We start from the raw sequence: 27,310 nt of genomic DNA, 5'->3' as shown, positions 1-27,310 counted from the left end.
CGGGGAGAACTCCCCTGTTTTTTTTGAAGTAGTACCATGGGATCTTTTCCATCGACCAAATATGGCACCTCTGACAGTGCAGCACTCCCTCAGCACTGGCAGGGAGTGCCAGCCTAGATTTCTTTGTGCTCAAGTCTCTGGGGTGGGGCTTGAACCCACGACCTTCTGATTCGGAGGCGAGAGTGCTGCCCACTGAGCCACTGGCTGACACCGGAACTCCAGTGTCCCTTTGTCCTGTTGTCACGGTTTAACATGAAGTCATACTGTAAATTAACCTTGTGTACTGTTTCCGATCTCGATGATATTCCCCCACGTGCCGTTCCTGATCTGCTTGTGCAAAAAAAACCTTGATGTTGTGTAAGAATTTGCTGGCATTGAGGTGATTTACTGGTCCGTAAGATTAGTTAGGCTGCTACTGAGCCACTGCTAAATGTACCAGTTTCGGTCCAGTGCACCCATGTCAGTTTTGACCCCTGTTAATGTTGTGCAAGGCGTAAAGCCACCAAACAGCAGAAGCAGTAGATTCGATGCTTATTAGCTGCTGGGATTGCAATTCGGAACTGTCTACCCGAGTGGTTTTTAATCTCACCTCATTAAAAAAAGATACATTCCTTTGTTTTTTTTTTGTTAACATTGCCCTACGCCAGACGCCCGAGCAGACAATCCAGGCTGGCACTCCAGTGCAGTGCTGAGGGAGCGCTGCGCTGTCGGAGGGGCATTACTGAGGGAGTGCTGCACTGTCGGAGGGGCATTACTGAGGGAGTGCCGCACTGTCGGAGGGGCAGTACTGAGGGAGCGCTGCACTGTCGGAGGGGCAGTACTGAGGGAGCGCCGCACTGTCGGAGGGGCAGTACTCGGGGGGCAGTACTCGGGGAGCGCTGCGTTGTCGGAGGTGCCGTCTTTCATTAAACCGACCCCACGGCGCTACTCGAGAAGGAGCAGGGGAGTTATCCCCGGTGACCTGGCCAATGTTTATCCCTCAGCCAGCATCACTAAAAAAAAAACCCAGATTATCTGGTCATTATCGCATTGCCGTTTGTGGGAGCTTGCTGTGCAGAAGGTGGCTGCCACGTTTCCCACATTGCAAAGCAGCATTTCGTCGGGTTGTCTTTTGTAATGTGGCACCTAGATAATGACACACTTCAGTGTGGGAGCTCGAGTTTTAGATAATTGCTCCAAGCGCGTTGTCTGTACTTTTAAGAGCCGATTCAGTTTCACGCGATCTCTGCCCACTGGGGAGGAGCTAGTGGTGGAAGCGGTTTGATTGCCCCGGGCTCTATCTAAAGTCACTGCTGCTGTGTGGTGTACAGTGTCGTCACCAGAGACGACTTTAGATTTGCTGCTGCTTGTCTAGTCTGGGTCACGGGAGAACATCGCGCTGGGCATGTACAGGGCGGCCAAAGTGTCACTGACACTGGTGTATTGTGTGCGCCCGCCTGTTTTTTAACCCGGGATCTGGTTCCCGCGGCTACTGGGTATGTATAAATGCGATGGGGTTATGTGCTTGTGTCACTTGCCTGTGAGCCAGTGTCCAGGAATGGGGCGAGAGAGAAGATTGAACATCAGGACAGCATTGCACACGCTGCGACAGTTAGACAGGGCCTTGGCGAGACCACAGCTGGGGTACTGTGTGCAGTTTTGGTCTCCTTACCTAAGAAAGGATGTACTTGCCATAGAGGGAGTGCAGCGAAGGTTCACCAGACTGATTCCTGGGATGGCAGGACTGTTGTATGCGGAGAGATTGGGTCGACTAAGCCTGTATTCACTAGAGTTTAGAAGACTGAGAGGGGATCTCATTGAAACGTATAAAATTCTGACCGGGCGAGACAGACTGGATGCAGGGAGGATGTTTCCCCTGGCACATTAGATATTAGGGCAGATTGATGGCACTTCCCTTCTAAGTGGGGCGTGGGGGCGATTGGTGATGACCCATTGATCGGACAGTGTCGAGTGATGGTGGATGGTGTTTTAAAACTGCTTCTTTTTCTCTCTTCCCCCACCGCAGACGTCGTTTCATCCCACTGTGGATTCTGTGCGAGGGACACGGCATCACGGTTTGGTGGAGAGGGTTCACCGAGAGCGGAGTCACATGATGTCACCCCATCGGCGCCAGCCCGCAGTGGACAAGCACGGCCGACAGATATCCTTGCCTGTACTCCCGAGACTTGCATTACACTTCGAAGACCGTGGTACATAGTGTTTCACTTGGATTTCAGGGGAGCGTAATGTTAGGTCTGTGAAACTTTATTATGTTGCCTTAAACTATAGAAAACACCCTTCAGTCAATGTTCCCTTCAAGCTGCGTGGCCGTGCAGCGCTCGGGAGCTCCCGCCCAGCCGGCTCACCGGCTTTTAAAGGGGAAAAAGCACGCATGCACGGAATTTTGAATGGGCCACGCAGCCCAAAAGAAAAATGAGAGGGAACAAACCTTGCCTGCAGTGCAATTATAGACTGTCCACGTTTGGGTGGTGTTTGCAGAGGGCACTCTATAACACTGGGGTGAAATACTCAGGGTTACAGTGCTGTTACTGCCAGAGATGATGGTGGGAGAAATCTGAGCTTGGTGTCGCCTCAACCCCGATTTCTTGAATTAGCTTGTGTTCTTTCCGACTCTTCAGTCTTCACGTTATACCGTGCTGTGGGCCTTGGCTCCTCGTCGCGGCTTCAAAAACCACTTTTTTTCTGGTCATTCCCAGCACAGTCGACTAATCCAGTCAAAGAGAGGGAACAAAACCATTTTGAAAAGAACTGACCGCGTGTGATTAAACAGTGCGCTGTTTACAATGGTTTGAAAGGTGAAACAATTACTTGGGAGCAAGACATGATCCGAGTGCTGCAGATTTTGAAGTGTCGGCCTCCCTCACTGGGGCAGCATTCTCGCCTCTGAGTCAGAAGGTTGTGGGTTCAAGTCCCCACGCCAGAGACCTGAACTTGTAATTTAGGCAGTGCAGTACTGAGGGAGTGCTGCATTGTCAGAGGCGCTGTCTTTCAGATGAGGGATTAAGCCGAGGCTGCCTGTTCCGGCTGTGGAGTAGACGTTAAAGATCCCGTAGTACTATTCAAAGAAAAGCAGGGAGTTCTCCTGGCCCTGTAGTGTGTGTCACTAGGCTATTCGAGCATGGAAGCATGCTTTCTAGTTGGGGCCTGTGCGGAGCATCCAGGAGTGGGAATCCTGGCTGCTTTCTCTCCCCACACACACCCTTTACTCCCCAGCTAAGATAGTTAACTCTGTATCGGACCGAAGCGGGAACTTCCTGATCTGCATGTCTCAGTCCCATGCTAGTGTATAATGTTTTCCAACTCTAAGTCACCTAAACCTGAAGCAATGAGTTATCACTTTGTTGAAACCCAGAGTAAGGAGGAAATGAGCATGAGGTGGGGAGTTGTGGCTTTGACTGCTGTGCCTGTGGCCACTGCACCTCCAGCAGTAATTCACTGAGCTTTTACAATGCAATAACCCTTTATCTCTGATAGCCAAGATACAGAACTCACCCGAGTGCAAACTGACCTGACCCACAACGGGATCCTTTTAATAGTGGGGAATTCTGTTTTATTGCTTTTCCTGTGTTAAAGTACATTTGCCTCCAGCTGCCCGGGCGTGGGTGGGTGGGATATCTGACGCTGCATACTCTATGTAATAACAGGTTCAGTAATGAGCTGACAACACTTTTTAATGAGATTTTTGGAGCTCTGGGCAAATGCACAGCATCACGCTGTCACATTCCCTGGTCACACACTAAAGCTGTTGGGGGGTGAAATTGGGTGCCTTTGCGCCTCCCGTTAGCGTCCCCAGAGGGCGGGCGCGGCGCTGACATCGACTCCCGCCATATTCGGTGGGAGTTTTGCGGCGGCGCTACGGTGTTGCGCCCCGATCTCCTTCGCCCGGAGATAGTGACATCATCGCCCCGGTAGCGCCCCAGACCCGAAATTGACTTCCGCCCCCCTGCAGCCTCGCCGCTGGAGGAGGCGAGCATCGGGCGGCCAGCCGCTTCGGGGGCCATGATTCAAGGCGAGGTGGCCGAGGTAAGTTTAAACAAAAAACTTGCCGTTCTTGTTCCAGGTTTTTCCGCGGGTTCCTGCCCGCGATCGATCAGCCCGGCATGCTGCCTGAGTGCCGGGCGGATCGTGCGGGATGGCGGCTGCCTTGGTGGCCCTGGTAGGTACTTTTTAAATTGCAGAGCCTGCAGCGATGGCCCTTCCCTTTAAGGGAGGGAAGAAGCCTTTGAGTGCGTCAGCGCTGCAAGGCCCTAAAACTCAATTCTTGGGGCGCTGAAGCTCAATTTTGCGGTCTAGCGCCGGGCGCTAAAGTTAGCGCCCCAAAATGGTCGCTATCGAATTTCCCCCCTATTGTCTTTAAGAGAAAGAAAGAGCTTGCATTTCTCTCGTGCTTTTCAGGACCACCGGACGTCCCAAAGCGTTTTACAGCCAATGAAGTACTTTAGAAGTGTCGTCACTGTTGTAATGTAGGAAACACGGCAGGAAGATCTCACCAACAGCAATGTGATAATGACGTTGATTGCGGGATAAATATTGGCCAGGACACTGGGGAGAACTCCCCTTCTCTTTAAATAGTGGCCGTGGGATCTTTTACGTCCCCCTCAGAGGGCAGTTGGGGCCTTGGTTTAACCAGCCATAATCTCATTGAATGGCGAAGCAGGCTCGAGGGGCTGAATGTCCTACTCTTATTCCTATGTTCCTTCACCTCCGACAGTGCAGCACTCCCTCAGTACTGCACTGGAGTGTCAGTCTGGATTTTGTGGTCAAGTGTCTTGAGTGGGACTTGAACCCTCAACCTTCTGCCTTAGGCGAGAGTGCTACCCACTGAGCTAATGCACCTTTACAAAGAGAGAGAGGGATGTTTCCTGCTGGGTTCCTGTATGCTGTCTGCAGGGCATGCCCTGTAGTTCATTCTGTCTTATGTGTACCTCAAGGTAATTGCCCAGTGGATAAGTGGCGTGATGCCAGGAGGGTGCCAGGGTCCACCCCTGATCTCGGTTAGCGCACCACTGGTGGTACTACAACTAGCCTCAGCACCTATGAGTTAGGGAAGGGAGAAAATCAGGTTTTGATGCAACTTTACAGGGTGCTGGTGAGATCGTACCTGGAGGACTGCGTACAGTTTTGGTCTCCATATTTAAGGAAGGATATACTTGCATTGCAGGCAGTGCAGAGAAGGTTCACTGGGTTGATTCCTGGGTTGAAGGGGTTGACGTATGACGAAAGTTTGAGCAGGTTGGGCCTATACTCATTGGAGTTTAGAAGAATGAGAGGTGATCTTATTGAAACATGTAAGATTCTGAGGGGGATTGACAGGGTAGATGCTGAGAGGATGTTTCCCCTCGTGGGGGAATCTAGAACTCGGGGGCACAGTTTCAGAATAAGGGGTCGTCCATTTATTACGGAGATGAGGAGGAATTTCTTCTCTGAGGGTCGTGAATCTTTGGAATTCTCTACCCCGGAGAGCTGTGGAGGCGGAGTCATTGAATATATTCAAGGCGGAGATTGACAAGACATTTGCACTACAAGGGAGTCGAGGGGTGTGGGGAGAGAGCGGGAAAGTGGAGTTGAGGCCAAGATTGGATCAGCCATGATCTCATTGAATGGCGGAGCAGGCTCGAGGGGCCGATTGGACGACTCCTGCTCCTGTTTCTTATGTTCCTGCCGCATTCAATCAATGTTCAGTAACCTCTGCTGGGACGTGTGCAAACGTGAGTGTTGACGGGCTGATCAGAGAGGAATCGCACAATCCTCGCGTGTGTTTGTGTTTGTACACACTTTCCGGCAGCAGCAGCGAGCTGAGCTGACTTCTCCTCCCCGGAGCTCACCAGCACGGAGGCCGATACTGGTGTGCCAACTGGCTAATACTCGCTAGCTCGCCACAGACCGCAGCTCGGGTTTGGAACCTTTCTTTCTGCACAGTTCGGTGCCACCCTGGGCAGCGCAATGACGAGCTGCAATCCAGACAGGAACATTTTTTTTGTTGCTTTTAAAATGGTCAGTGATTGTAAGTCTAGGGCTGTCCTGCAGGAGCTGTTTGCCACTCTGGTCAGCCTGCTCTGGAGGGACTCTGTTCAAAACTGAAAAACGATTCCCTCTGGCGAGTGGGTCAATAACCAGAGGTCGTAGATTCAAGGTCATTGGCAAAAGATCTGATGGGGAGAGGAGGAGACATTTTTTCAGAGTTGTTGGGATTTGGGAAGCTCGACCTGAAAAGGTGTGGAAGATGTTTCCATCAATAATTTTAAAAAAGTGTTGGACGAGTTCTGGAGGATGAGGAGCTCGCAGGGTTACGGACAAAACACGGGGGGGGGTGCGTTGGGGGGTGCGAGGGGGACTAGGTACGAATGCTCTTTCAGAGAGCCAGCACAGGCTCGACGGGCCAAATTGCCGCCTCCTGTGCTGTAAGATTCTATGATTCCTGGTCTCTGAGGCACAGTGGAGACATTCAAACCTTGGAGCTCGTGCAGAGAAGGGCCTCAGTGCGCATCGCTCGTGTCGGGGGAACTCAAACATGAGAAAAAAACTCTTCAAAGGAGGCGAATTGGAAGGCAACTTATAGAGGTATATGTACAAGATAAATGTAACCGGTTAATCTGCAGCCTGGCTTCAAGTTAAATCAGGTCTGCAGGATGGGACCAAACTGGTAAAAGGCCAGTTCAGGACTGATGCTGGGTAGCACACAGTGATCAGTACCTGCACGATCTCCGGGTAGGGTGAGGCAAAGCCCTGGGGGTCATTTAAGAGGCACTTGGCCGCTGTGCTGTTGGGATCTGAGTTCTCTGTGGAGGGCTGTGCAAGATTGGTAAATAGCCTCTGTCATCTGTACTTTTTACGATTAGAAATGGGAGGTACTTAGGTTTTATGTGTTGCTGTGTGACTGCTGAAATAATGTCGAGTGGCATTTCCTGTTGGGTTGGGTTAGGGTGCCTGGAACTGAATATTATCAGCTCATAGGTGTGAACATGATTCAGCCTGCTACTCTATGCTGTTGTCAGCTCAGTGCCCTGTGATTTTTTTTTCTCTAAGTTGCCATGTTTCTGGCAGCATATGATGGATAGGAACAGGAGGAGGCCATTCAGCCCCTCGAGCCTGTTCCACCATTCAATGAGATCACAGCGGATCTGTGACCTAACTCCATATACCCGCCTTTGGCCTATATCCTTTAATACCTTCGGTTAACAGAAAGCTATCAATCTCCGATTTAAAATTAACAATTGATCTAGCATTTGCGGAAGAGAGTTCCAAATTTCTACCACCCTTTGTGTGTAGAAGTGTTTCCTAATTTCACTCCTGAAAGGTCTGGCTCTAATTTTTAGACGATGCTCCCTAGTCCTAGAATCCCCAACCAGCGGAAATAGTTTCTCTCTATAACCCTATCTGTTCCCCTTAATATCCTGAAACCTTCTAAATTCTAGGGAATACAATCCTAACTTGTGTATTCCCTCCTCGTAACTTAATCCTTGAAATCCAGGTATCATTCTGGTAAACCTACGCTGGACTCCCTCGAAGGCCAGTATATCCTTCCCAGGGTGTGGTGCCCAGAACTGCTCACAGTGCTCCAGGTGTGGTCTAACCAGGGTTTTGTACAGCTGCAGCATAACTTCTACCCCCTTGTATTCTAGTCCTCTAGATATAAAGGCCAGCATTCCATTAGCCTTTTTGATTATTTTCCCTACCTGTTCATGACATTTTACTTGGACCCCCAAGTTTCTTTGGACCTCCACTGTTTTTAGCCTTTCACCATTTAGAAAGTACCCTGTTCTATCCTTTTTAGGTCCAAAGTAGATGACCTCACATTTGCCTACATTGAAACCCATTTGCCACAGTTTTGTCCATTCACTTAATCTGTTGATATCCCTTTGTAATTTTATGCTTCCATCTACACTGCCTACAGTGCCGCCTATCTTTGTGTCATCGGCAAATTTGGATAAATGACTTTCTATGCCATCATCTGAGTCGTTAATAAATACTGTGAATAGTTGGGGCCCCAACACAGATCCCTGCGGGACACCACTAGTCACCTCCTGCCAATTTGAGTACCTGCCCATTATCCCGACTGCCTGTCTCCTGTCACTCAGCCAATTTCCGAACCAGGTCAATAATTTGCCCTCAATTCCGTGAGCTTCTACCTTATTTAAGTCTCTTATGTGGGACTTTATCAAATGCCTTCTGGAAGTCCATATAAATAACGTCCATCGACATTCCCCTGTCCACTACTTTAGTCACCTCTTCAAACAATTCAATCAGGTTTGTCAGGCATGACCTACCTTTCACCAATCCATGCTGGCTCTCTCTGATCAACTGAAAATTTTTGAGCTGTTCAGTCACCCTATCCTTAATTATAGACTCTAGCAATTTCCCGACAACTAGTTGGGGACTGGTCTAGAATTCCCTGGTTTCCCTCTCTCGCTATTCTTAAATAGCGGAGTGACATGCGCAATTTTCCAATCTAAAGGAACGGTTCCTGAATTGAGAGAACTTTGGAAGATTATAGTTCGGGCATCTGCAATGTGCTCACCTACTTCCTTTAAAACCCTGGGATGGAAACCATCTGGTCCTGGGGATTTGTCACTCTTTAGTGCCATTATTTTCTTCATTACTGTTGTTTTCCTTACATTAATTTTATTGAGTCATAGAGTCATAGAGTAATACAGCACGGATAGAGGCCCTTCGGCCCATCGTGTCCGCGCCGGCCATCAAGCCCTGTCTAATCTAATCCCATATTCCAGCATTTGGCCCGTAGCCTTGTATGCTATGGCATTTCAAGTGCACATCCAAATGCTTCTTAAATGTTGTGAGGGTTTCTGCCTCCACAACCCTTTCAGGCAGTGAGTTCCAGACTCCAACCACCCTCTGGGTGAAAAAGTTCTTTCTCAAATCCCCTCTAAACCTCCCGCCCTTTACCTTGAATCTATGCCCCCTAGTTATTGACCCCTCTACTAAGGGAAAAAGCTCCTCAGCATCCATCCTATCTATGCCCCTCATAATTTTGTACACCTCAATCATGTCCCCCCTCAGCCTCCTCAGCTCCAAGGAAAACAAACCCAATCTGCCCAGTCTCTCTTCATAGCTGAAGCGCTCCAGCCCTGGTAACATCCTGGTGAACCTCCTCTGCACCCTCTCTAACGCGATCACATCCTTCCTGTAGTGTGGCGACCAGAACTGCACACAGTATTCCAGCTGTGGCCTAACCAGTGTTTTATACAGCTCCATCATAACCTCCTTGCTCTTATATTCAATGCCTCGGCTAATGAAGGCAAGTATCCCATATGCCTTTTTTACCACCTTATCCACCTGTTCCGCCGCCTTCAGGGATCTGTGTACTTGCACACCCAGATCCCTCTGACCCTCCGTCTTGCCTAGGGTCTTTCCATTCATTGTGTATTCCTTTGCCTTGTTAGTTCCCCCAAAGTGCATCACCTCGCACTTTTCCGGGTTAAATTCCATTTGCCACTGTTCCGCCCATCTGACCAACCCATCTATATCGTCCTGCAGACTGAGGCTACCCTCCTCGCTATTTACCACCCTACCAATTTTTGTATCATCCGCGAACTTACTGATCATACCCTTTACATTCATATCCAAGTCATTAATGTAGACCACAAACAGCAAGGGACCCAGCACCGATCCCTGTGGTACCCCACTGGCCACAGGCTTCCAGTCACAAAAACAACCTTCGACCATCACCCTCTGCCTTCTGCCACTAAGCCAGTTTTGTATCCAATGTGCCAAGGCACCCTGGATTCCATGGGCTCTTACCTTCTTGACCAGTCTCCTGTGCGGGACTTTATCGAAGGCCTTACTGAAATCCATGTATACCACATCCACTGCGTTACCCTCATCCACACACCTAGTCACCCCCTCAAAAAATTCAATCAAATTAGTCAGACATGATCTTCCCTTGACAAAGCCATGTTGACTATCCCTGATTAATCCTTGCCTCTCCAAGTGGAGACAAATTTTGTCCCTCAGGATTTTTTCCAATAATTTTCCTACCACTGATGTTAGGCTCACTGGCCTGTAGTTCCCTGTACCTGATTTAGTTTCCTTGGGATTTCTGGCATGCTATCCTCTTCTACTGTAAATACTGATGCAAAGTAATTATTCAACATATCCGCCATTTCCTTATCATTGACAAAACATAGAAACATAGAAGATAGGAGCAGGAGTAGGCCATTCGGCCCCTCGAGCCTGCTCCGCCATTTAATGCGATCATGGCTGATCATCCAAATTCAGTACCCGGCCCCTGCTTTCTCCCCATACCCCTTGATCCCTTTAGCCTTAAGAAATATATCCAACTCCTTCTTGAATATATTTAATGAATTGGCCTCAACTGCCTTCTGTGGTAGAGAATTCCACAGGTTCACCACTCTCTGGGTGAAGAAATTCCTCCTCATTTCTGTCCTAAATGGCCTACCCCTTATCCTTCTGGACTCCCCGACCATCGGGAACATCCTTCCTGCATCTAGTCTGTCCAGTCCTGTCAGAATTTTATAAGTTTCGATGAGATCCCCTCTCATTCTTCTAAACTCCAGCGAGTACAAGCCCAATCAACCCAAACTCTCCTCATACGTCATTCCTGCCACCCCAGGTATCAGCCTGGTGAATCTTCGCTGAACTCCCTCTATGGCAAGAACATCCTTCCTCAGATAAGGCGATCAAAACTGCACACAATACTCAAGATGTGGTCTCACCAAGGCCCTGTACAACTGCAGCAAGACATCCTTGTTCCTGTACTCAAACCCTCTCGCTACGAAGGCCAACATACCATTTGCCTTCTTAACCGCCTGCTGCACCTGCATGCTTACCTTCAGCGACTGGTGCACAAGGACACCCAGGTCTCGTTGCACTCCCCCTTCTCCCAATCTATTGCCATTCAAATAATAATCTGCCTTCCTGTTTTTGCCACCAAAGTGGATAACCTCACATTTCTCCACGTTATATTGCATCTGCCATGCTTCTGCCCAATCACCCAACCTGTCCAAATCATCCTGGAGTTTCTCGGCATCCTCCTCACAGCACACACGCCCACCCAGCTTTGTGTCGTCTGCAAATTTGGAGATATTACATCTAGTTCCCTTGTCTAGATCATTAATATATATTGTGAATAGCTGGGGTCCAAGGACCGATCCCTGTGGTACCCCACTAGTCACTGCCTGCCACTCGGAAAGAGACCCGTTTATTCCAACTCTTTTTGCTTTCTCTCTGCCAACCAGTTCTCTATCCAAGTCAATACCTTGCCCCCAATCCCATGTGCCTTAACTTTACACGCTAATCTCTTATGTGGGACCTTATCGAAAGCCTTCTGAAAGTCCAAATACACCACATCCACTGGTTCTCCCTTATCTATTTTACCAGTTACATCCTCAAAAAATTCCAGTAGATTAGTCAAGCATCACCGCTTTCAGTTTTTAAGGGGCCAACATTGCTGCTGACTACCCTCTTTTTCCCAATATAATTGTAAAAAAAAATTTGTGTTGATTTTCATATCCTTTGCAAGTTTCCTTTCATACACTCTTTTTGTAGCTCTTCCTATCTGTTTTGTGACCCTTTGCTGTTCTTTGTGTCTTTCCCATTCGCCAGGATCTGTGCTATTTTTTGCATTTTTGTATGCTTTTCCTTCAGTTTTATGCTGTCCCTTACCTCTTTAGTTGCCCATGGCTGTTTTTTTTTGACAAGTAGAGCTCTTGCCCCTCAGGGGTATAAACTGGTTCTGTATCACCTTAAATTCTTTTTTGAACATTTCCCACTGATCTTATTTCGTTTTACCCATTAACAGATTTGCCCAGTTTACTGTGGACAGTCTCCGTCTCATCCCTTTGAAGTCAGCCTTACCTAAATCTAGAATCTTAGTAGCTGTTTCGCGTTTCTTACTTTCAAACACTACGTTGAACTCGATCATGTTATGATCGCTATTCGACAAATGTTCTCAAATCAAATCAAATCAAATCAACTTTTATTGTCATTGTTAGTGCACAAGTGCAGTACAACGAAATGTAGGCTTGCGGCTCCCGAGAGTGTACAATTTGGATTAGGACACTTAAACATTCAATATACATTTATACATTTGGCTTGCAGTATATTAGCATAAATATGACCATAATAAAGTGCATTGGCAGATGTGCAGGCTTTAGTGTTTATTTGTGGAGTTCAGTAGGATGACAGCCCTGGGAAAGAAGCTGTTCCTAAATCTGGTCGTACGGGTGCGAATGCATCTGTAGCGTCTTCCAGATGGTAGGAGGGCGAACAGACTGTGGCTGGGGTGGGTAGGGTCTTTGATGATGGACCGTGCCCTCCGTAGGCAGCGTTTCTGATATATATGCTCTATGGTCGGTAGCCGGGTGCCGGTAATGCGTTGGGCAGTTTTGACTACCCGCTGCAGGGCTTTCCGGTCATGGGAGCTACAGCTGCCATACCATACCGTGATACAGTTTGTCAGGATGCTCTCTATAGTGCAGCGGTAGAAGTTAGAGAGGATCAGGGGTGACAGATTACATCCCTTCAGCCTCCTCAAGAAATATAGGCGCTGCTGGGCCTTCTTCACCAGAGAGGAGGTGTTGAGGGACCAGGAGAGGTCTTCCGTGATGTGGACTCCGAGGAACTTAAAGCTGGCCACCCTTTCCACCTCCGCCCCATTGATGTGGATGGGGGTGTGACTTCCGCCTTTGGACTTCCTGAAGTCCACGATTATTTCCTTTGTTTTCTTGGTGTTAAGGGCCAGGTTGTTGTCGGCGCACCACTTCACGAGATGCTGGACCTCCTCCCTGTAGGCTGACTCATCGTTGTTGGTGATCTGGCCTACTACCGTGGTATCATCCGCAAACTTGATGATGGTGTTGGAACCATGAATAGCCACACAGTCGTGGGTGAAGAGGGAGTAGAGGAGGGGGCTCAGCACACATCCTTGTGGGGCCCCCGTGTTCAGGGTCGGGGGGGGAGGTGTGGTTACCTAATTTGACAGACTGGGGTCTGTTTGTTAGGAAGTTAGGCTCGCACAGTTAGGCTGTTAACTAAATCTCGCTCGTTAATAAATCTGATATGGCTTTCCCCCTTTGTTGCCTCTCGGACATATTGTTGTAGAAAACTATCCCGGACACACTCAAGAAATTCACTATCTTTCTGACAGGTGCTAGTCTGCTTTTCCCAATCTATATGAAAGTTAAAATCCCCCATTAAAACTACTCTGCCTTTGCTACATGCTTGTCTAATCTCCACATTTATACAATCTGGCACTTCACAGCTGCTACCAGAGAATCTATACACAACTCCCACTACAGTCTTAAATCCTTTCCTATTTCTTAACTCTACCCATAAAGTCTCCACTGCCTGCTTACCTCTTGTTATATCCTCTCTTATCATTAAATATCCTCTCATCATTAAAGTGATTTTATCCTTAATCACTAAGGCTACTCCCCCTCTGCCATTTTCCCTATCTTTCCTTAAACCTTATAACCTGGTATATTCCCTGCCTGGAATTGCACATGAAGCAGGATCTGGGCTCACACGGGGAGAATGCTGACTCGAGCGAAGTACTGGAGGGCAGGGCAGGACAGCGAGGCTCTGTGCAACCCGTATCTCCGCGAGCACAAAGCGCCTTCAGTACTTTAGTGACTGTTGGGACGCGAGTCCCTCATCACTGGGTGTTCCTGTGTCATTGGCTCTGTTGACTGGCAAGGAATTTGACAGGATGTTCTGGTTCATTGCAGTTTCACAAACTAAAAACCACCCAAGATCAAATCTCATTCAGCGGAGTTGTCGGTTTCACAGATCTGTGTGATTTATCATGAAGTCAGATCTTTGACCTGCGCACACCGACGTACTGTTCCTGCCTTCCTTTCTGACACCACTCTGCTCCATCTGATAATAAGCTCTCCGTGTGCGAATACAAACTTCCTGCAATTTTTATGTTTTGGTCTCCACTCCCCATTTGATGTTTTTTTTAAATGCTGGTAAAGTTGAGCGATATTGGTGTTTAGGGAATGGAATATGTTCCCAGTGTAAGTCAAACACTCCCAGGGCAGGTGCAGCACGGGTTAGATACAGAGTAAAGCTCCCTCTACACTGTCCCATCAAACACTCCCAGGGCAGGTACAGCACGGGTTAGATACAGAGTAAAGCTCCCTCTACACTGTCCCATCAAACACTCCCAGGGCAGGTACAGCACGGGTTAGATACAGAGTAAAGCTCCCTCTACACTGTCCCATCAAACACTCCCAGGGCAGGTACAGCACAGGTTAGATACAGAGTAAAGCTCCCTCTACACTGTCCCCATCAAACACTCCCAGGGCAGGTGCAGCACGGGTTAGATACAGAGTAAAGCTCCCTCTACACTGTCCCCATCAAACACTCCCAGGGCAGGTACAGCATGGGTTAGATACAGAGTCATGTACCCTAACACTATCCTTCCATTGTGCATTGGCCCTACCCTTACTGCACTGGTCTGATATTTTTCCATTTCTCTCACCAGCCTTTCCATAGAGTCTCTGAGTGAGATTGTCTATTTAGTGCTGAATTTGTGAGCAGTTTCGTGCTGTGGATCCTCATGTTAGTCTTTCTCATAGCTAACATTTCTCTTAAGTTTCTGCTCTTTTATAAGCCGTATCATTTATTTACACTTAGCACACAGGTCATGAGCTTGCTGATATTTTCACTCGGTTGCTGGGTGTCAATGGGAGCCCCACACCCATGGACACAGCAGCGAGTTCTTTAATTTGACAACTTTTGTTCCACTTGGATTGATATTTTGAAGTAAAACCACCACATTTTCCCTTTTATGGCAGGAAGTGCTGAGCATACTTGACGCACTTTGTAAATTAGTCATGTTTTCCAATAAAAAACACAGTGGGCAGCAGGCTGCTTAAATATATTGTGTGTTGCAACTAAACGTTAACTGCTTGGTGTCAGCCGTGTCTCAGTGGGTGGCGCCCTCGCCTCTGAGTCAGAAAGTCGTGGGTTCAATTCCCCACTTCAGAGACTTGAGCACAAAATCTAGGCTGGCACTCCAGTGCAGTACTGAGGGAGCACCGTGCTGTCGGAGGGGCTGTACTGAGGGAGTGCCGCACTGTCGGAGGGGCAGTACTGAGGGAGCGCCGCACTGTCGGAGGGGCAGTACTGAGGGAGCACCGCACTGTCGGAGGGGCAGTACTGAGGGAGCACCGCGCTGTCGGAGGGGCTGTACTGAGGGAGCACCGCACTGTTAGTACTGAGGGAGTGCCGCATTGTCGGAGGTTCAGTACTGAGGGAGCGCCGCACTGTCGGAGGGGCAGTACTGAGGGAGCGCCGCACTGTCGGAGGCGCAGTACTGAGGGAGTGCCGCACTGTCGGAGGGGCAGTACTGAGGGAGCGCCGCACTGTCGGAGGGGCAGTACTGAGGGAGTGCTGCACTGTCGGAGGGGCAGTACTGAGGGAGTGCTGCACTGTCGGAGGGGCAGTACTGAGGGAGTGCTGCACTGTCGGAGGGGCAGTACTGAGGGAGTGCTGCACCGTCGGAGGGGCAGTACTGAGGGATCGCTGCACAGTCGGAGGGGCAGTACTGAGGGAGCGCCGCACCGTCGGAGGGGCAGTACTGAGGCATCGCTGCACAGTCGGAGGTGCTGTCTTTCAGATGATACGTTAAACCGAGGCCCCGTCTGCCCCCTCAGCTGGACATAAAAGAACCCAAGGCACTATTTCGAAGAAGAGCAGGGGAGTTCTCCATGGTTTCCTGGGCCAGTATTTATCCCTGATGTCCTGGCCATTATTTATCCCTCAACCAACACCTAAAACAGATTATCTGGGTCATTATCACATTACTGTTTGTGGGAGCTTGCTGTGCGCAAATTGGCTGCCGCGTTTCCTACATTACAACAGTGACTACACTTCAAAAAGTACTTCATTGGCTTTGAGATGTCATACGGTCATGAGACGCGCTATATAAATGCAATATCTATCTTTCTTCCAGCATTTACCCCCTGCCCCCTGGAGCACAGCTTGTTTTTCTGTCCCTGCATTTGGAGCAATGAGTTGCTATCCAGTCACAAACCTGCACTAGAAGCGTTGTGACTGAATGCCGCAGTAAGACCGAGTAAGGTTTCCTGTTCATTCTTTGTTGCTGACACTGTCTGCCTCTTCCTACCACTCCTGCTAGGGTCTGGTCGATGGGCGGCTCCCCTTGCCCCAGAAAGCGGTTCAGCCAGGGAGGGCAATGTAGCCGAACGCAATCATTCCCAAACTCAATCCCGCACCCCTATTTTCTGGCAAGGGTCACTGCAGAGATGGCGGGGGGCGGGAATCCCGTGGGAGATTGGGGGGGCGGGAATCCCGTGGGAGATTGGGTGGCGGGAATCCCGTGGGAGATTGGGTGGTGGGAATCCCGTGGGAGATTGGCGGGGAGGGAATCCCGTGGGAGATTGGGGGGCGGGAATCCCGTGGGAGATTGGCGGGGAGGGAATCCCGTGGGAGATTGGGGGGCGGGAATCCCGTGGGAGATTGGGTGGCGGGAATCCCCTGGGAGATTGGCGGGGAGGGAATCCCGTGGGAGATTGGGGGGGCGGGAATCCCGTGGGAGATTGGCGGGGAGGGAATCCCGTGGGAGATTGGCGGGGAGGGAATCCCGTGGGAGATTGGGGGGAGGGAATCCTGTGGGAGATTGGGGGGGCGGAAATCCCGTGGGAGATTGGCGGGGAGGGAATCCCGTGGGAGATTGGCGGGGAGGGAATCCCGTGGGAGATTGGCGGGGAGGGAATCCCGTGGGAGATTGGGGGGAGGGAATCCTGTGGGAGATTGGGGGGGCGGGAATCCCGTGGGAGATTGGGGGGGCGGGAATCCCGTGGGAGATTGGCGGGGAGGGAATCCCGTGGGAGATTGCGGGGGAGGGAATCCCGTGGGAGATTGGGGGGCGGGAATCCCGTGGAAGATTGGGGGGGCGGGAATCCCGTGGGAGATTGGGGGGGCGGGAATCCCGTGGAAGATTGGGGGGGCGGGAATCCCGTGGGAGATTGGGGGGGCGGGAATCCCGTGGGAGATTGGGGGGAGGGAATCCCGTGGGAGATTGGGGGGAGGGAATCCCGTGGGAGATTGGGGGGCGGGAATCCCGTGGGAGATTGGGGGGCGGGAACTTTGATTCAATTCTCTGGACCAGTGGTGCTCGGGGCAATCCCCAGTTTTTAATCACCGAACTTGGCACAGACTCAAATCAAACCTGGATCCTTCCAGGCCTGGATCGCTCCAGTACCACACTGGGCAGTGCTAGTCACAGCTGACGGCGAGCGAGTCTGGTGTTTATTATGTTGTTCCAACATGCTCAAGGCATTCAACTTTTAAAAATTGGTGCAGTTCTTGCTACAATGTGATTAAATACTGTGTTCTGGTGAAGCTTTTTTCGAACTTTATTTTGCTTACTCTGAGGACATAAGCATTGAGATCTTTCAAGCCTGTGTGATGGGAGGAAAGTTTGTTTATATGTGAGCTTTTAAAAGACCGCTAATACTCTGGGGTTGCATTCTTGGCATGTGTAGTACTAAGGGAGTCACAGAGGGCCCAAACTCTGCCCTGAACATCCCATCAGTTAATCCCACCAGAAAAGAAGACCTTTGAATTTGAATGTGCATCGTGAGGCAGTGTTTAAAGGCTAAATAAGCAGCTTACACTAAAGTTGACACAGTGGCTGTGCACGCTTTGTGTTAAAATAGACTTGCTCAGCAAAGGAGGTTTCTGCTTATAAAAACTTGCATGTGGTTCATGTGTGTGTGACTCTCACTGGGGTACAGTTCCTGAAGGTGCTGACTCTCACTGGGGTACAGTTCCTGAAGGTGCTGACTCTCACTGGGGTACAGTTCCTGAAGGTGCTGACTCTCACTGGGGTACAGTTCCTGAAGGTGCTGACTCTCACTGGGGTACAGTTCCTGAAGGTGCTGACTCTCACTGGGGTACAGTTCCTGAAGGTGCTGACTCTCACTGGGGTACAGTTCCTGAAGGTGCTGACTCTCACTGGGGTACAGTTCCTGAAGGTGCTGACTCTCACTGGGGTACAGTTCCTGAAGGTGCTGACTCTCACTGGGGTACAGTTCCTGAAGGTGCTGACGCTTCCTGCCTTCATCCCCTCCCCTCAAAACCCATTCCATTTTCCCTTGGACCCTCTTGCTCAGCATCCACTGTTGTGTTTATTTACACCACTTACTGTAAGGTGTCTTGTGATATCTTCCTGCAAGTGTAGAGCGCTCCAGAACTACAAGTACTGGTTGTTTTCTGTAGCAGATTGCAGTATAGTTGGGTAGTTGTCAGGATTGTGTTAACTGCTGGGTTTCTGAGCCTTGCCAATCGAGCCATGTGTGCAATGTTTTGCTCTCTGACATTTCCCAGATGAAAGAGGCTTCACAGACCCTGCAGCCATGTGATCCTCTTCCTCCATTCCACAGCCTCTTGGAGAGCAGTGATTAATCCACATTTCCTGTCTTGGTTGCTGTGACATTAATTCACGAATTCCATCTCCTGTTGCCTGATGTTGCAGGATTAATAAGTGCAGACCACTGACGCACCAAGACAATAACTCGAGAAAAAGCGGGCAGATTAAAGATTTCGCCGTGCCTAGATTTCAGTTGGCAAAAGTAAAATGGAGATTTATTGTAACGAATGTTTTTTCTAAATCTGAACCCTGATGTATCTCTTGTCACATGCACCTCTCCATTGTCACCTTCTGAGGGAGAATACTCCTGAGAGCTGAATTTCAATTCACTCCAGTGACGCAGTCCAGCATGAGTCACATTGTTTCCTGTTCAGGGAACAAAATAAAAGGTGTGTCCAACACTTTTACACAAAGGCAGATCCTCCCCAACCCTAGCACACAATTGCAGAGCAGTGAAACGCTCCTCATGGACTAGGAAGGCCCATGGTTTCATCTCTGATCCGAACTAAATACACTCGTTTTAGTTGGAGTATTTCTGGAGTGGGGGAGGCTGCATGATTTTCAACACAGTCTCGGAGTAGTGACTCCTGCTGGAAGTTTGTGTGTGCACCTGACTCTGTCTGTCTGTCTGACTCTGTCTGACTGTGTGTGTGTTTGACTGTGTGTGTGTTTGACTGTGTGTGTGTTTGACTGTGTGTGTGTTTGACTGTGTGTGTGTTTGACTGTGTGTGTTTGACTGTGTGTGTGTTTGACTGTGTGTGTGTTTGACTGTGTGTGTGTGTGTGTTTGACCGTGTGTGTGTGTTTGACCGTGTGTGTGTGTTTGACCGTGTGTGTGTGTTTGACCGTGTGTGTGTGTTTGACCGTGTGTGTGTGTTTGACCGTGTGTGTGTGTTTGACCGTGTGTGTGTGTTTGACCGTGTGTGTGTGTTTGACCGTGTGTGTGTGTTTGACCGTGTGTGTGTGTTTGACCGTGTGTGTGTGTCTGACCGACTGACTGTGTGTCTGACTGTGCGCGCGTGTGTCTGACTGTGCGCGCGTGTATCTGACTGTGCGCGCGTGTATCCCCAGCCTGTACTAGTTGATTTCCTCCATGAGTCTACTAGCTGGGGCAGGGCACTTAGTGCATGTTCATGGGTGAAACAGATCGGACTGTGCATGAAGATACTTGGTGCTCACCCAAAAGCCGGACTGTCCCGATCACACTGAATTTCTGTCTGAATTTTTGTCTGACTTTAGTTGTAACGCCTGGAGGACACACTGTGCCTAACTTTCAATTTTCTTTTTGTTTGTCCTCCCCGACAAGGACAGACGCAGTGAGGCAATTGGGTTGAAATAGAAGCAATGCGAAGAAACAGACTCTCTGTTTTAAATCTTTCTTCCCCGGAGAGCTGTAGCCAGCACACATGTTCCTTCAACAAGGAGGCTGGGGCAGTTCAGGCCACGGGTTTTTCCATCACCCCTTCCAGTGCCTGCAAGGGCCTGTAGCTGCCGGGGTCGAGGGTCAGCCTGCCAGAAATGCAATGTCCAAACAATGCACCATGCACATCTGCGGCCCCTGCAGTCGAGAATTACCAGAATGTGTGTTTCTCGGTGTCGTTTCTCTGGGGTCTCCTCTGTAATAAAGTGGATCATTTCCACGTGTATCTTTGTGTTCATTGGGGTGACGGGCGCTGGGGAGTGGCACGTTGTCTGATTTCCGGCACCCAGCATCGATATCTGGTGCAGGGCAAGGCCGCTCCAACCACGTGCCTCAGTTCCGTCGATGCACCAGTTTCCCGCACCAGACACCCTGTGCTCTCCCAGCTCCAGTGCTAATTAGTGCAGAGTTAAGGGTCCATGGCCACTGGGAACTGGGCTGAGACCTGGAATTGGCTGGGATTCCTTCCCTATAACCTCCACCTCGACACTTCTTTCTCCACCTTTTTTAAAAAAAAAAAAAACCTTCTCAAATCCTCAACCGACCTCTTGTTCTCCTCTCCCACCATGGCCAAGTGTCTGTTCCTTTACCAGTATCGGGTCCCACTCACACATCACCCCCGTCCTTGCTGACCAATATTGGCTCCCTGTCCCCCAATTCAAAACTCTCATCCTCATGTTCAAATCCCGTTGTGGCCTCGCCCCAGCCCACCTTTGTAACCTTCTCCAGCCCTTGTATCACCTCCTTTAGCTCGGTGCCCATTTCTGTCTGTGAAATGCCATGGAATTTTCTTCCTACTTGAAAGGCACCGTATAAATGCAAGTTGTCTTTTGTTCTCCCCTTGTAAAACACCAATGCAGAAGGTTTATCTATAAAGGTGTTTATATAAATGCGAATCCTGTTGCTGAGACTGCCAGGCTCATTTCACACACAAGCTTTAAGCCAGTAATTGGTAAAGGAGAGTTTCAACTCATCGGCCTGGGCTGGAATTAAACCAGGGTCCCCGATGTGAAGAAAGACTTGCATTTCTCCAGCGCCTTTCACGACCACCGGACGTCCCAAAGCGCTTTACAGCCAATGAAGTACTTTGTGAAGTGTAGTCACTGTTGTAATGTGGGAAACACAGAAGCCAATTTGCGCACAGCAAGCTCCCACAAACAGCAATGTGATAATGACCAGATAATCTGTTTTTAGTGATGTTGGTTGAGGGATAAATATTGGCCCAGGACACCGGGGAGAACTCCCCTACTCTTCTTCAAAATAGTAACCATGGGATCTTTTACATCCACCTGAGAGAGCAGATGGGGTCACAGTATAACATCTTATACGAAAGACAGCCCGTCCGACAGTGCAGCGCTCCCTCAGTACTGCCCCTCCGACAGTGCAGCACTCCCTCAGTACTGCCCCTCCGACAGTGCAGCGCTCCCTCAGTACTGCCCCTCCGACAGTGCAGCACTCCCTCAGTACTGCCCCTCCGACAGTGCAGCGCTCCCTCAGTACTACCCCTCTGACAGTGCGGCGCTCCCTCAGTACTACCCCTCCGACAGTGCGGCGCTCCCTCAGTACTACCCCTCCGACAGTGCGGCGCTCCCTCAGTACTACCCCTCCGACAGTGCGGCGCTCCCTCAGTACTACCCCTCTGACAGTGCGGCGCTCCCTCAGTACTACCCCTCCGACAGTGCGGCGCTCCCTCAGTACTGCCCCTCTGACAGTGCGGCGCTCCTTCAGTACTGCACTGGAGCATCAGGTTAGATATTTGTGCTCAAGTCTCTGGAGTGGGACTCCCACAACCTTCTGACTCCGAGATGAGGGTGCTATCAACTGAGCCACAGCTGACACTTTAGTGAAGGCTTAGTGTCTACTTCAGTGAGTCACTCGCCTCCTCCCCCCCCCCCCCCCGCCCTCCAAGTTTCTATATTTTATATGTTTTTACTGCAGTGCTGGGTGAAATGCATGACGATGTTGAGACTTTTTATGTACAACAGTTGTTAAAACTCCGCTTCTCCTTAACGTGTGCACCTTGACAGTTCTCCGTATGGATCAGTTTATCTCTCTCCGCCACCCGATACAAGTTGGAGACGGTAAGACAATTTACAATTCTGCGTTTGTTATGATGTCTTTTGTGTTGGCGATTCTCTTTAGGTTCTCCTGTGCTGTGCAAAATTGTTATCGTGCTGAACTTCGTCGATGAGTGCCCATTAATTCTGAACGAGAGTTTAACTCTGCCATGGTTGGTACAGAAGCAAGTTACTGCTGGGACCTGATTTGAAGGCAGGTATCGGTGTGAAGGTTTAATGGAGGGGTTCAGAATTACAAATGGTTCTGAGAGAGCAGATGGGGAAAACCTGTTTACACTGGCAGGAGGATCGGTAACCAGAGGGGACAGATTTAAAATAATTGGTCAAAATGCCAGGGGGGGAGATGAGAAATTTGGTTCAAGTGGCGAGTTGTGATCTGGAATGCGCTGCCTTAAAGCAGATTCACTAGTAACTCTCAAAAGGGAATTGGACTAATACTTGAACAGGAGAAAATTTGCAGGACTGTGGAGAAAGAGCAGGGGGGAGTGGGACCAATTGGAGAGCTCTTTCAGAGAGCCAGCATGGGCACGGTGGGCCGAATGGCGGCCTCTTGTGCTGTAAGATTCTGTGGAATCCGGCTGAGGAATGTTCATCTACTGCACCGTTTATTCCGTGGAGGGAGGTCTCCCGAACCAACACTTGTGCCGGCGTGACTGCTACCAGTTTATGCCAATTGTTATTTCCTCGCGAGTGTTAAATTTGTGGGGGGGGGTTATTGACTGCTCTCCGCGGCTTCACCACTTTCTCACCGGGGAACCGTTCTGCAGGCTCACTCTGGCACCTCACCACAGTGGCCATTCTCCACCTGAGACACAGGGAGAGTGGGTCGGCTTTAAAATGAGAGGATTAAAAAGCCTGCTGCCCAGCCCCGGGGAAGTGTGAGGCGGTTGCCTTCAGTTTGAGCCCTTTTACCCATCGTAGGGACGTCAGCTGTGCAGTGTGACTAACCCGTTATTAAACCACCTCTAACACTGGATCAAAGAGCTTGCACAAGTTGTTGAAAGTTTTCCACGTACTGGGAGTGGAGTTGCGTGGAATAGTTCCAAGCTACAAGGATGAAGACAATCCTGATGTTTGTTTGACCCATTTCTTGTTTAATTCATGGCTGGAATGCAGATTGTAAAACCTGTTTCAAACACAATCCGACTCCTCGGGAACTCAGTTTAAGGTACAGCCGGCCCACTGTGGCACCAGGCCATACAGAGCAGAGCAAGCTCGCAGACCCGTGCTGCCCTCTGAGGGCTCGCCCTCAAGCTGCGAGCAGCATTTGGGACTTCAGGGTTAACTTGCTCCAGTAATCTCCAGTTAATGGGATGTCAAAAAAGTAAAAATATTTAAAAATGAGAAAAAGACATCAGGCTCAGTAACTAGCCTCTGTTTTGACAGATCATCTCAGCTTCCCACCGTACCATTCAATCTATTCATTTTCCTGAAACACATCAAATTGCCCCCTTAAGCTGTCTAGTTCAATAAGCTTCCCTAAAAATTTATCCCATAACTCGATTGCCCTTTGGGTGAATAGTTTTGCCTGATCTCTCTCCTTACTCATTGAAACATGTAAAAAATCTTAAGGGGCTTGACAGGGTAGATGCTGAGAGGTTGTTTCCCCTGGTTGGGGGGTCTAGAACCAGGGGTCACAGTCTCAGGATAAGGGGTCAGCCCTTGAGGACTGAGATGAGAAGAAATTTCTTCACTCAGAGGGTGGTGAATCTTTGGAATTCTCTACCCCAGAGGGCTGTGGAGGCTCAGTCGTTGAGTATATTCAAGATAGAAATCACAGAAACCCCACAGTGCAGATAGAGGCCATTTCGGCCCATCGAACCTGCACCGACACATATCCCACCCGATCCCCGTAACCCCACGTATTTAATCCCCCTAACACTAAGGGTCAATTTATCATAGCCAGTCAACCTAACCCGCACATCTTTGGACTGTGGGAGGAAACCGGAGCACCCGGAGGAAACCCACGCAAACACGGGGAGAATGTGCAAACTCCACACAGACAGTCGCCCGAGGCCGGATTCGAACCCGGGTCCCTGGCGCTGTGAGGCAACAGTGCTAACCACTATGCCACCGTGCAGCATTTGGGACTTCAGGGTTAACTTGCTCCAGTAATCTCCAGTTAATGGGATGTCAAGAAAGTAAAAATATTTAAAAATGAGAAAAAGACATCAGGCTCAGTAACTAGCCTCTGTTTTGACAGATCATCTCAGCTTCCCACCGTACCATCGATAGATTTTTGGGAATCGAGGGATATGGGGATAGTGAGGGAAGGTGGAGTTGAGACAGAAGATCGGCCATGATCTTATTGAATGGCGGAGCAGGCTCGAGGGGCCAAATGGCCGACTCCTGCTCCTATTTCTGATCTTAATCATAACTTCCTCATTTCTGGCTTTTGTCCCTGATATTTGCGCACTTCACTGGGAACAATGTGCCTGGATCAGTTCCTCCCCATAATCACCGTCTCCTTTATCCTAAAGAAAACAAACCTGATTTCCTTAGATTTTCCTCATAAAGTAAGTTCCCGGTGCCTGGAATCGCCCTTGCCTACCACCGACCCCCTCCAGAGCTTCTTGTAATTAGGTGCTGGGGCGGGTTGACTTGTCTATATTTAAATTTGGACAGTGTCACCGTGCCTCGGTTGAAGCATTCTTGCCTCTGGGTCAGATGATTGCGGGTTCGTAATCGCACTCCAGGATGGGAGCACATAATCCAGGCTGACGCTGCAGCGCTGAGGGAGTGCGGCATTGTCGAGGGTGCCATTATTCAGAGATGTTAAACTGCACGTAACCTTTAAAGATCCCACGGCACTATTGGAAGAGTAAAGAGTTCTCTCAATGTCCTGGCCAACATTCCTCCCTCGGTTAGCTGGTCATTCATCTTACTGCTGTTTGTGGGATCGTGCTGTGTACGATCACTCATTTTGTTTGCTCTTTCCTGTGTAACAACAGCTGTTACATCTCAAAATAATTCATTCTGTGTGAAGTATCTGTAAGATGTTTCCGAGATGCGATAAGGAGTTATATAAATGCAAGCCTGACTTTCTTAAATTCCTCACCCCCCACGTTCTCCCGTAAATAGATGGATTTGTTCCGTAAGGAAAAGTTAAATGGATGTAAACTTGGCATTCATCATTTTATCTTAAAAATAAAATGTTTTGATGATTGCTCGGTCTGTGTTGGCTCAGAGCTGTTTCTGGGTAACAAGGTTCTGGGTCCCAGCTCCTCCTGGCCTTTAAGTTTACACTTAATATAAATGTCCGAGTACTCTGTACTGTTTAGATGGGATGAGTCCCCTGGGTGTTTGGTGGGTGATTGTGATTTTAATATTTAACGAGGAGGAGAGGTTAATTCCCACAATCCGGCCTGTGTTTCTTCAAGGAGAGCCTCTAGGTCCACTGCTATTGTGAGCCAGACCGAGCAGCAGGGTACCCGCGCTCCACCCCAGGCCTGCGCTGACTCAGCTGGGCTGGGCTGCTGCCATTGGCCTCGCGTGCCCTGCCCTCGGGAGGAGAGTGGTCAGCTGAGCGTTCGCGCTCCTTGATTGTTGCCCGGTGACTGCGCGACAGCGCACGTGTGTGCCAACAGTGGGTGAGAAAAGGACCGGGTCAACTCCGAGGCCCTCCTGCTACAGTCCAGCCACACCTGCCTGCCGACATTCACTAGCCAGGGTCACGAGTGAAGGGTGGTCGCTTGAGTGAGGTATGGGACGGCCCCCAGTGGGACTGTACCCCAGCCTCCGCTAGAGGGAGGGAGGAAAGTGGGCTGGAGTGGGGGGAAACAGTGGCAGAAAATTGGACCGGTGTCGACTAAGTGCAGCGTGAACCTGGCATTGGACACGCGCCTCGGTCCTGCTCTAACCTTTGGGCGCCCGTACTGCATTGCCGAGCCAAGCCCTGTAACAAACTCGTGGGAACTGGCAAAGTGATTGTTCTCAGGGGTTCGTGGTGTCGAGAGTTGAGCTGCTTCTGGGACCAGCAATAAGAGAAAAAAATAACTGAAGCCCAGAGGTCTGTCCGTTTGTACATCTGCCAGTTCGCTTCGAGCACCATCCATTCCTTATGTAAATGTGTAATTTAATACTTGTACGAGCCTTTATTGTATTGAGAACGAATGCATTATTTTAAGAAATGCTAATCCTTGTTATATTTTACTTAACACTGTCTTTTTCCTTCATTGTTTATAATTGCTTAAATAGTATGAATCCTGCTGGTTACTAACTCCTTCTATTAACCAGGGAGCCTGCCGAGGAAATTCCGTGCTCTTCCGACCTGAGCTTGTGCTAACTCCTATTAACAAACTGGTTTTCAGCTCAATGTGCTGAGTGCTGTGACAGGATGCCACTGGGGTTTCCATGGTGTTTGTTATTTAAGCAAAGTCGCTTGATTTCAGAGCAATGTAATCCCTCCCCCTGTTTTCCGGCTTTTAAATCCCCCCCACCCCCCCTGTCTGATACCCAGCGGATGGCTGGGCAACACTGCACTTGGAGCGCCCGGACCATTGTCCAGTCCAGCCTGGACAGAGACGGTGCAGCAATACTCACCCTGCTCGTTTGTGGAGATTCATGAGGAATAGGAGTACAAGTGGGCTGTGTGATCGCCCTACAAAAAACATAGCCTGCTTACACACCCCCCGACTCCTTCTCTGACAGCAATGGCCTCTCACTGTGTGGATGAGACAAATGCAAAGCACAGGCAGATAAACTATAATCCACATAAAAGTGTTCACAAACAAATCCACTTTCCTGTCGCAACTTCACCATATCACTCCTCAGGTGCATGTGCTGTAATGAGGTTAAGGACGAAACCCAGGGGACACGGCTGAATCTGGCTGTTTCTGCGATGCCAGCTAGCTTTTAGTGTGTAGTCTTTCCTTACACCAGCCCCGGTTTATAAATGAGCAGCAGTCGATATGTGACTCATCTCCTGCAAAGGTGCTCGGAGGCAGACAGGAGAGGCTGCTGATAAATCAGAGATTCACTGTCTAGCCATCTGTTTCAGATACTGTGTCTTCTAATCTCTTTCCCTTGTTCGCTTTACTCTCTCTTCGCATCTATGCCTGTCAGTGTGTGTGTTGTCGGTGCACCTTTGTCTGTTACCTGCCTCCCTCCGATTGTCTGTTCATGTGTCTGCGTTTCTCTCTGTCTGCCTGTCACATGCCTCTTCTCTTTCTCTCACTCTCCATTTCTCTGTGACTGTCTTTGTGCGTGTCTGATGTTTTTTCTGTCTCTCGCTCTGACTGCTCCCTCTTTCCCTTTCTCTGTGTACCAGCTACTTATCAAATCTGAGCTGTATTTATCAGGGATTTCCTGAAGCTATATTTTTAAAAATCAGTGTTTCCCCTTTTTTTATCAGACCTGTAGTGTGTGAGACTGTTAATCTGTAAAGACGAACCCCTGTTGGCCCAGTTCTCCAGTTATCATTTTAACGCGA

The 27,310-nt window shown here is 49.5% G+C and overlaps 1 protein-coding gene across 4 annotated transcripts in view; it reads left to right on the top strand.

Annotated features, from left to right (window-relative positions):
• crtc3 (CREB regulated transcription coactivator 3) overlaps positions 1 to 27,310 on the top strand; it is a 104,140-nt gene that overhangs the window by 34,119 nt on the left and 42,711 nt on the right. For all 4 annotated transcript variants that reach the window (XM_085972431.1, XM_085972432.1, XM_085972430.1 and 1 more), the window contains exons 3-4: positions 2,006 to 2,140; positions 21,821 to 21,882. In XM_085972431.1, coding sequence (XP_085828557.1) covers positions 2,006 to 2,140; positions 21,821 to 21,882 — 197 coding nt within the window. The remainder of the gene's footprint in view (positions 1 to 2,005; positions 2,141 to 21,820; positions 21,883 to 27,310) is intronic.

This window comes from Somniosus microcephalus, chromosome 32, assembly GCF_052327205.1.
Source record: "Somniosus microcephalus isolate GS21.2 chromosome 32, FLI_Smic_1.0, whole genome shotgun sequence".
NCBI lineage: Eukaryota > Metazoa > Chordata > Chondrichthyes > Squaliformes > Somniosidae > Somniosus > Somniosus microcephalus.
Note: the sequence above shows the minus strand (reverse complement) of the source record. Positions and strands in the feature narration are given on the sequence as shown.